At 58.0% G+C, this 9,877-nt stretch overlaps 1 protein-coding gene across 1 annotated transcript; it reads left to right on the top strand.

The window, feature by feature from the left end:
- Positions 1-1,208: 1,208 nt before the first annotated feature.
- On the top strand, positions 1,209-7,974 carry CBX4 (chromobox 4). The gene is made up of 5 exons (XM_067547205.1): positions 1,209-1,389; positions 1,522-1,565; positions 2,464-2,529; positions 4,620-4,686; positions 5,695-7,974. Exons 1-5 carry the CDS (start codon positions 1,321-1,323, stop codon positions 7,024-7,026), a joined length of 1,578 nt encoding a protein of 525 aa, XP_067403306.1. The 5' UTR covers positions 1,209-1,320; the 3' UTR covers positions 7,027-7,974.
- The last annotated feature ends 1,903 nt before the right edge of the window (positions 7,975-9,877 follow it).

Raw genomic sequence — 9,877 nt, 5'->3', positions numbered from 1 at the left:
CCAGCGGGACCCTGCGATTCACCGCAGGCAGCCCAGGCGGGGCCGGGCTCGGCTCCCTGCACTCTGACTTCTCAGCTCGGACTCTGCCCCCTGCTCTCCCGTGAGCTGCTCGTCCCGTGGCTCCATTTTTCTGAACTCCATTTTCTCTCTCGTCTCCCCCCCAATGTCCCTTTCCCCCCGGTCCTGTTCTCGACGCCACGTGGGGGCTTCCTCCCTCGCACATCCCAGCCAGCCTTTCCCAGCCGCCGCGTCTGAGCCTCGTCGCCGTCTTGAATTCCTCCAGCACTTCTAGTTCCTCCTCGCTTCCACCCACGCCTTTCTTTACACCTCTGCCTTTGTTCGCATCATTTATTCCCTCCATCTCCGCTGCTCCTCCACTGCCTCCCCCCGCCCCGCGCTGGCTCCCCTTCACGCTCTTCCACCCTGCGGCTTTGCCCCACTCCTTCCCCGCACCTGGCTCCCCCGCCCGGCCTGTCCCCTCCGTGCTCACAAGGAAGGCGACCCCGCCGCCCTGCGGATCTCAAAGCGCGGCGCCCTCAGCCCTTCCTTCCCGCAACTGAAGAGCCGCGGCTCCTCTGCGTTACCCTGGAGCCGCTATTCCAGGGGAGCCGGGAACTGCGGGCTGGAGCGCCGGGGAAACCGATGCAGCAATTGTTACCCACGCGGTGTAGAATAACTCTCGGCCCCCCCCGCACCCCACCCGGCCGCGCCCCGTCGCAGCGCCCTCGCTGGCTCCCCAGGCCGCTCTGCTTCTCCCCTCACGCCTGCCCCTTCTCGCTCCTTTCCACCCTCTGCCCGCCCCCCCACGCCTGCTCCCCCCCCCCCAGCCCCTCGCCCTCCTCCTCAGCCCGCGCCAGGGATGGGGGGGCCGGGACACCTGCCACGGGCAGCCTGAACCCGGGGCGGCTGCGGGGGACCATTGCTGCGCGCGGCGCCCCGCGTCCCCGGCCCGGGGCCCTGCACCCAGCCCGCCGCGTCCGGGGGCGGCCGCGTGCTCCCCCGGCGAGGCCGCTCCAGAGCCTGCGCTCCCCCCCCTTCCCTCGCTTGTCCCGTCCCGCCCCGCCCCTTCCTCGGGCTCCGCCCCCCCGCTCGCGCTCCCTGGCAGAGCTCCGCCAATCGCCGGGCCCCTTCTCCCCTTGACGGACAGGCCCGGGCCGGGGAGGCCCCGCCCCCCCGTCTGACGTCTCCGGCCGGGATTTGCATGAGTTGCGGTGCCGCGGCGGCCGGCGCTTAGTGTCTGCGGGAGCGGGAGGCGGACTGCGGCGAGCCCGGCCCGGAGCGGAGCGGAGCGGAGCGCAGCGAGCTCGGAGCCGCCCCAGCATGGAGCTGCCCGCCGTGGGGGAGCACGTCTTCGCCGTGGAGAGCATCGAGAAGAAGCGGATCCGAAAGGTGAGGCAGGCAGGGCGGCGAGGCGGGCGGGGGGCTCGGGGGTGCGGGCGGGCGGGAGGTCGGTCGCGGGTGCGGGCGGGCGGGCGGGCAGCGGGGCTGCAGCTGACGGCTTCCCTTTCCCCTCCCCCCCAGGGCAGAGTCGAGTACCTGGTGAAATGGAGAGGCTGGTCCCCCAAGTAAGTAGCCGGCGGGGAGCTGGGCTGCAGCCGCTGGACCAGGATGGGGGCTGCAGGGGCAGGCTCCCCGGCCCAGCCCGAGCTGCAGAGCTCCCCCCGCCCCCTCCACCCTCCATTGCTTTCTGCTCCGGGGAATGCCACCGCTAATGCATGCCCTAAAAGAAGCTGGGGAGAGGCGAGAGGAGCCCGGGGAGCCCGGCAGTGGCAGTGGCAGGGGGAGGGAGAGAGAGAGGCAGGCGGTGACTGATGTGCAGCAGAAAATGGCTCCTTCCCCCTTTCCCTCCTCGGGAGCCAGGCTCCATATTGCAGAACCGAGCCGGGGGGAAATAATTTAAAAGACGAAATGAAACGCCCCGCCGGTCCCGAACCCCCCGATCCTGGCCGAGGGGGAGTCGGGGGGCTGCTCCCAGGGCGCTGCCACGGAATGGGGGGGGGGAGGCAAACCCTGCCTCCGAGCAGCGAATAGAGGGAGGTTTTTGTGGGTGGCAGGGTGTTTAGGGTTTGCATGGCAGTCTCTTGCAGGGAGGGGCTGCGGTTGGCTCCGGGGTTTGGACTCCGCCGCCTGGGCCCTGATCGGTACCCGGGGTGTTAGTGGGGCTGGGAAAGGGGCTTTGGGAAACCTAAGCATGCCGCGATGAGAATGATTCCGGAATAATAACTACGCTAAATAAACAGCCCCGCCCATCCCCCACCCCCCCTTCTCCGGCTCGCCGGAGTTCGGAATGCGCACTCCGAAATGGGTCCAGGTGAGCGTGGATCCCATGCGCCTAACGTGTAAAATGGCCCCTGGCAGCTCTCCCGCAAGGGGAGACCCCCCCCCCCAGTCTCCCGTCTCTCTTCGGGGGGTGGGGGGACATCGCTCTGTTGCTCAGTGGATCCTCTTCTCCCCTCTTGCAAGATATAACACGTGGGAACCGGAGGAAAACATCCTGGACCCCAGGCTGCTGATCGCCTTCCAAAACAGGTGAGAGCCGCGCTCCTGCGCCGACCCTCCAGGGCGCAGAATCCGGGCAGCGCCGCCGGGGCTTGTGGCTCCGGGAGACGGGCAGGGAAGGGGCGTGGGGCGGCGCACCCCCGCGCCGGCCCGGGTGGCAGAGGGGCCACTCTCCTGCCTTGCCCGGGTTTAGGGGGCGGGGGGGTGGAAGCGCAGAGGGCCTGCGGCTCGCCTTGCAGCCGGAGCGGGTCCCTCCGAGCCGAGTGCCCTGCGCCCCGCTCCGCTGCCCAGCTGGGCACGGGCGTCCTCCGAGCCGCCCGCGCTCGGCCCCGGCCCCCTTGCAGAGCCGAGCGGGCGAGCAGCTCGGAGCGAGCTGGCATTGTGCAATTGCGAATGCGTCACGGAACTTCACTTAACCCCTCCGTGGCCGGGGCCGGGGCCTGCGGCGCGGCTGGTTCTGCAGCGGGCTCCGGGCATTTCGGCCGAGGCTGTCCCGGTTCCGCTGCGGTGGACAGAGGGAGCGCCCCGGGGTGTCCTGCGCGTGCAGTGGGCGCGCTGGACGGGGCTGGGGGGAGCCGGTCTCCGGGATGGAGACTGCACGGCGAAGGGGGAAGCTGGCGAGCTGTGCTGCTGCGTGCAGCCAAGCCCGCTGTTGTGTCCCCGGCTGCAGAGAGCAGCGCCCTGCGGCTACCGGCCCCGGCGCCTTCCGAGGGCGCGGGGCAGCTCCCCCGGCTCGCGCTGCGCCTGTTGCTCTCCTGCCTGGCTGCGGCCCGGGGATTAAGTTGCCTCTGAGGCGAGGTGGCGGCGCTGCAGCTCGCGCTGCGCTGCGCTGTTTCCTGCACGGGTTTGGCGCAAACTGTGAAAACTTCAGCCCCGCGCAGCTGGCGCCGGGGAAGCTGCCTCCGCTGCGCTCTGGCGTGACCCGGCCTGGGCGCGTCCTGCCGGCCCGGGCGCTAGGCGCTGCCGAGAGAGTTCACGACCCTGCGGCCCAGGCACGGCGGGGCGCACTTGCACGGGGCGGATGCGACGCCTGCAGCCCTGGGCGAGCCTCTCTCGCCCGGAGTCTCCGGCCCTTCCCCAGCTCCTGCTCGCTGGCCGCTGGCTAGCGGGGCCGGGCGCCGGCCAACCGGGGGAGAGCGGGTTTGAAATGCTCATCCTGCCCCTCCCCCACTAGGGCAGCCCCCCTCGGGCGCCGGCTTTACTCGCTGTCCGGGGGTGCCCCGCACCCGCTCACCTGGAGCCCCCCCCTCGCCCCCCCGGAAGGCAGCCAGCGAAGCTTGCATTTTATTGCCCGGGATCCATCCCGCTCTGCGGGGCGCGTAGCCTGGCCCCCCTCGGGGTGACCAGAGAGCAAGTGTGACCAATCGGGACGGGGGGGGGGTGATAGGCGCCTACATGAGAAAAAGCCCCCAATAGCGGGAGAATCCCAATAAACGCGCGACATCTGGTGCCCCCCCCCCCGTGCAATTGGCTGATGCGCCCTCCGTTCAGCGCTGCGCGGCCCCTCCCCCGTGCAGCCCGTGGCCTCTAAGGCAGCGGTTCGGGCCGGTTCTGTAAATCCCAGTCAGCGCATTAGCAGCGCAGCTCCTGCGCGGGTTCCGCGCGCACACCTCGGCCGGCCTCCCCGGCTCCTGCCTTCTGCGCCGCCCCCGGCGCAGCGGAGAGCCGGGCTGGGGGCGGGCGGGCCCGCTCGCTTCGCTGGGTGCCAGCTATTGCATAAGATGCCCTGGTAACAGTGTGAAGGCAGCTGGGGCTCCCGCGCTCGCTGGGAATCCAGTTTTCTTTTCGCTCGAGATCCGTGTGTCGCTGTCGAAGCTCGGAGCTGCGGGGAGGCGGATAAATCGGAGAGGAATCTGCTGCCTCCCGTTTGTGTTTTGTGGGAGGTCTTTAGCGTGTACAGGGGAGGCGCAGCGCACACCGTGGGCATGGCTGGCCGGGCCCGGGACAAACCAGTCCCGCTGCCTCGCTGAGACGTTCCCCCCCTTTTTTTGCTGCACACCCCGTTGGCCTGTCTGTGTGGTGTGGTGTGTACCGGGGATTGCTCCCACCCCCCCACCCCCAATTCTCCAGCGTGCTGTCTGAGGGTAATTGCATCGCTATTGATTTTTATGTCCCTTCAGGGAGCGGCAGGAGCAGCTGATGGGGTACCGCAAACGAGGACCAAAACCGAAGCCGCTCCTGGTTCAGGTGAATTCGATAGGCCACAATGCTCTTTTCATAAAGAAACCGATTTTTAGCACAGGCTTGAGAATGCTCACTCGAGATAGTCAATGCAATCGCTAAATGGCAATCTTATCAAATCGACGGATTACAGCCACTTATTTTTGTTTTTAATATAAACTCCCTTGTTTCCTCCTTTCCCCAGGGAGGAGAATTTCATCTGGTTTCATCATGCTCGGGCTAAGTGTGTACATACAAATCCCTTGTTAATTTTAAATGCCAGATGTAGCCCCTCCCATCCCCTCTCCACAACCAACCACCCACCCTCCCAAGCTCTGACTTCATCATTCAATTAAACATGCCTAATATCTGGGTGTAACAATGGACATAATTTGGGCCAGCTCCAGAAACAGAGAAGAGAAGGAACCAGGCAGTCCATTGCTGCAGGAAGACACTTACTTCCTGGCGGCTATCTTTCTGGGGAGTTTCTGGGTATTTGTCTCCTGGCAGATCTCATTCGCCATCTCTCCGTTGTATTTGTATGTATCTGTCTCTAGTTATACACTTCGCTTTTGCCCCCTGTGACCGAAGGTGGCGGTAACATGCAGTGCTGTTACACACCCAGCACCGCTGCAGCCTGCAGACTTGTTTTGGCAGGAAGAAAGTGGCTACACACATGGTGCTTTGTTAAGCTGTGTTGATGCTGTTTGCATTTTAAGCTGCCCCTGTCCTCGGCAATGGACTCTTTCCTTGGGTGTTATTCACCCGCCATGGGCCCTTGCACTAATCGGGACAATTGATTGAAGGGTACTTTTTATTATCTCTAATTAATCTCAAACCATATGTAGCCTTTAGGTCAGGAACAGGCCAGAGCTGTTTATGTGAAGGCAGAGTGTCCCTTCCTGCCAGCTGCTGCGACGGCTCCGGTTTACAATGTGTGCCTGAGCTTGTGAAATGGACTCCTGCAGAAGTGCTGATCTCTTGTCTGAAGTCCCTGGATGGGCTCTTGCTAAACTTCCTGATGTTGTGTTGCAGCTCCCTTCCTTCGCACGTCGCTCCAACGTCCTCACTGGACTACAGGATCCCGCTGTGGACAACAGGCCGAAGCTGGATCTCAGCTCCTCTGGCAAGAGCCAGCAGCATCAGTACGAACTCAACAGCAAGAAGCACCACCAGTACCAGCCCAACAGCAAGGAAAGCAGCATGAAGCACCAGCCCCACAGCAAGGGGAAGTATTACTACCAGCTGAACAGCAAGAAGCATCACCACTACCAGCCAGACCCCAAGATGTATGAGCCCCACTACCAGCCCAGCAGCAAGGAACAACAGAGCCAGGCCTGCTTGGACCATAGCAAAAGCCCCTTGGTCACCCATCCTGACAAATGGGTTCATAGCCCGGCCAAGAGCCTGCTCAGCCCAGTAAAGAACCTGGCGACCGAGGGAAAGAATGCGGCCGAGAAGAACCTGTCTAGCGGCACTGGGCCGCCTTCCCGTGAAGGCATGACAAGCAACGGCATTGGGGGCAAAATGAAGATAGTCAAGAATAAGAACAAGAACGGGCGCATTGTGATCGTCATGAGCAAGTACATGGAGAATGGCATGCAAGCCGTGAAGATCAAGTCCGGGGAACCGCCCAGGAAGCGGACTGCTGAGGAGAGGGCTCCCAGGAAGGGCGGGGAGGAGAAGCAGGAGGCCTGGAGGAAGCATGGGGAGGAGAGGGTGACAGGCAGTGAGCCCAAGAGCAAAGCGGGACCTGAAGGGAGCCAGCCCCTTGCAGAGTTCGGGGGGAGCCCCAGAAAGACTCCCTCTGCCAAGGAGGCGCCTCCCCCCTCTGAGCAGCCCCTGCAGCTCACCACCAAGCCCAACCTTGTGCCCTGGTCCCTGGATCCCGGCCGGGCGCACAGCCCTGCCCCTGTGGGACTGAATCTCTCCAACTCAGGCTCCAGGAAGCGCTGCCTCTCTGAGCCGCATGAGGAGCGGGAGCAAGGTAAGAAGCGCCTCACCTCACGGAGCATCAGTGCCCCCACCTGTCTGAGCCCCCAAGCACCAGAGAGGCCTGCACGCCCTCCCCCGGCCGCCCCCCAGCCAGAGATCATCCTGCTGGATTCGGACCTGGACGAGCCCATAGACTTGCGCTGCGTCAAGCCCCGGGGTGAGGGCGAGCTGGCTGCGGTGCAGGTGAAGCCAGAGGGGCCACCGGTGCTGATGGAGAAGCCGGCAGTGGAGCCTCAGCAGCCGCAGCAGGTGGAGGGGGAAGTGGAGGCAGAGCCCCTGGAAGAGTTCAAGCCCTTCTTTGGGAATATAATTATCACGGATGTGACCGCGAACTGTCTGACCGTGACCTTCAAGGAGTATGTGACAGTGTGAAGGGGCAGTGGCTGCTCCCGACGGGGAGGGACCCTGACACTAGCCTGGAGCCGCCTGCCCCCAGCCCCCTCTAAGGTATTGTTGTCACTGCCCTGAAGCCCACCTCCCCCCCCCCCCACCCACCCACCATGGTGACTGCAGCACTCATGCAGGGAGAATCCCACCAGATGCCTCCCTGCCCGAGGGGAGGGGAGGGCACAGTGACTCTGCCCCTGCTATGCTGGGGCAATCCTCTACTGCTGCTCCATCCCTGCAGTCCCAGGTCCACGCCGAGGACTCGCAGGTATCAGGACACACGAGGATGGGGCCTGCCAGTTACTCACAGAGTTACATAGTATTATATTTTAACAGTGCTAACTTGTCGAGTGATTCTTGCTCCCGTTTGTACGTGGTGTTATTGAAATGTATTGTTTGAGCTGAAAGTTGGTCCCTCTCTGGCCATGCTAATATATTTATTTGTAGGTATTTATATAATGAAATATAAATCCTAGATTTATGGAGTCCCTAGATCACCTTATAAACTATATCGAACGTTTTCTGTTCTTTTTAACCATTCAGCATTTGTTAGTCTCATCCCTTTGCCCTGTCTTCATGAGCTGCAGGACCATTCCCTGGTATATATTTTTTGATACTGTACACGTGTTGTTTCTATGTGAAAAAATAAGTTCATTATCTAAAGCTAAAACAAGCTATTATAGAAACTGCTGCTACTAGAAATGTCTAAACTATAAGCTTCCTATTATTAATTGCTTGAATGTAAATATTAAATGGAGATGTTGAAAGTGCATTTGGTGTTCTGCAGCTAGCATAGATCTGATTGCAAAGAGCAGCTGTTAGAAGGTGGGGCCTATGCAGCCAGTGGCACTTCCTGGTTTAAGGGCTGTATCATGGAGGAAGAAAATGTATCATGCAATTATTGCAAAGGACTATAAACCTTTACAAAAACGACTGGAAGTCGGAGTGCATTTGTTACTGCTCATACACAGCATGCTGAAAAGACCCCTTTGTGTGTGACATGATATGACTGGGTTTCCCCAAAGCAGGTATTTTCCATTTAAAGCAAGAATTGAGATGAGGGTTGTTTTTTTTAAATTGCCATGCAAGGGTGAAGCCATGTGGAATATTTCTGTTATTAAGACAGTAGAGCTGAGAGAACTTGCTGCCTAAAATGCACAATAAGCTCTTTCTCTTCTTTTTTATCTTGATCTTCTGAGAAAACAAACAGAATCAAGGCAACAGAAATTAATGTCTTCCCTCCATGCCAAGCTTCTGCCTGTGCTTAATTTAACCCTACACATTCAGAAGGCCACCTTCCTTTCCCAGCTGTTAAAAATGAAGGGCCTCCATTTTCAAAAGCAAATAGTGAGGGTGGGTGCCCAAATCAAGGCAACTTCCAGGGGTCTGATTTTTTTGAGAGGGGCAGCTACTCAGCAGCTTCTGAAAATCAGGATCTTAGAAGGTGGCTCAGATTAACTCATGATTTTCTATCATTCTTGAAGACTTGAAGCCAATATTCTCTTGTAATTGTCAAATGATGTTCCTAAAGGCAGGTCGCGATTGGATGCTGTAACCTAACTCCTGTCCCCTCGTTATAAAGGATTGCCCAAATAGTGTGGATCTAAAAAGATGAAAATAAGGTTGCAGAAGTCTTTAAACTCCCTTTACAGTCGCTGGATTCCACTGAGTTTTGCAAAGTGGTAACTCTCTAAAACAGCTTACGGCAGGATGATTTTGAAAATATTTTGAAACTTGATGTAATAACTGCTTTTCTGTTTGCTTCATGGATACAATAGATCATCACCAGTCCATGGAGCAGTTAAAGCTTCCCTTCCACCAGGCATTAATAGTTCTAAAATCTAATCTAACAATTTTTTCTTTTAATTTTGTCCTTGTAAAAACTATCCTATTGATATCTTCTCTATCACCTTAAGCTTTCATGTGAGGAGCTTGCTTCAACTGTTTTTGAAGAAGATTTTTTTTTAGATGAAATTGTCATTTCAGTTTGATGTATATGTACATGTGCCTAGAGCTTGGGAATAGCAGACTTTTTAATTGATTGCATAAAATGTACCCGGCAGCTACCCAAGAGCTAACTCAAACCTTTCCATGAGCTTCACTCTGTCAGTGTGCCTTAATTTTTACCTGGTCAGACAGAGAGAGTGGTTAAATCATCATAGTGACTTCTCTGCTGTGATTACGAGGAAGGGTACTGAGTTTGAAATACTTCACTTTTTTGTACCAAGACCACTAACCAGTTGTTGGATTGTAACTGCTTCTTCCCACTAATGATCTGGACTGACTTGGAACAGCTGGCTAGAGGAGAAAGGTCCTTTATTTTCAGTTACCCACCCTCAGACATCCAGTCTTCCTACGATTTATAGATGCTAAAAAACGAGAGCAAATATTGACTGGCAAACGATTGTTTTTTAAATCCCAGGAACTGGTTTAATATCCTGTTGAATGACTGGAATAACTGGAAATTAACAAAATAGCTCTTCTAGAACAGTTACAGCGGAATGGTTATTTCAATATAACCCCCTGTGGATGCTCTTCTGGAATATAGAACCTTTTTCAGATTTAGCTTAATCCATTTGAAAGGTGTTCTTATTCTTGAATAAAAGCACCCACTGGGGGGTTTTACAGTGAGAGAACTACCCCAGAATGGCGACTTCTGTAAGTTTCCAAGTGTAGGCCCCTACTCTTGAGATCAAGTAGTTCATTTGGCCTCCTCCTGTTGTTCCTGCAGATATGCAAAATTCCCATAGACTTTGTGGAAGTTAACGTGTTCAGTGGGATCTGACTTTGAAAAGTCAGGATGTAAAGGAGGAGGGGGAGGAAAAGCACCAGATCT

Source organism: Emydura macquarii, unplaced genomic scaffold (genome assembly GCF_026122565.2).
Source record: "Emydura macquarii macquarii isolate MOO-44397 ecotype Brisbane River unplaced genomic scaffold, CSIRO-AGI_Emac_v2 contig_1230, whole genome shotgun sequence".
Classification (NCBI taxonomy): domain Eukaryota; kingdom Metazoa; phylum Chordata; order Testudines; family Chelidae; genus Emydura; species Emydura macquarii.
Note: the sequence above shows the minus strand (reverse complement) of the source record. Positions and strands in the feature narration are given on the sequence as shown.

What these genes read in the sequence shown, in the direction of transcription:
- CBX4 (XM_067547205.1), top strand. Translation starts at nt 1,321, where the DNA reads ATGGAGCTGCCCGCCGTGGGGGAGCACGTCTTCGCCGTGGAGAGCATC. An exon ending in AGAAGAAGCGGATCCGAAAG is followed by an intron (nt 1,390 to 1,521) that starts GTGAGGCAGGCA and finishes CCTCCCCCCCAG; the next exon opens with GGCAGAGTCGAGTACCTGGT. An exon ending in CTGATCGCCTTCCAAAACAG is followed by an intron (nt 2,530 to 4,619) that starts GTGAGAGCCGCG and finishes ATGTCCCTTCAG; the next exon opens with GGAGCGGCAGGAGCAGCTGA.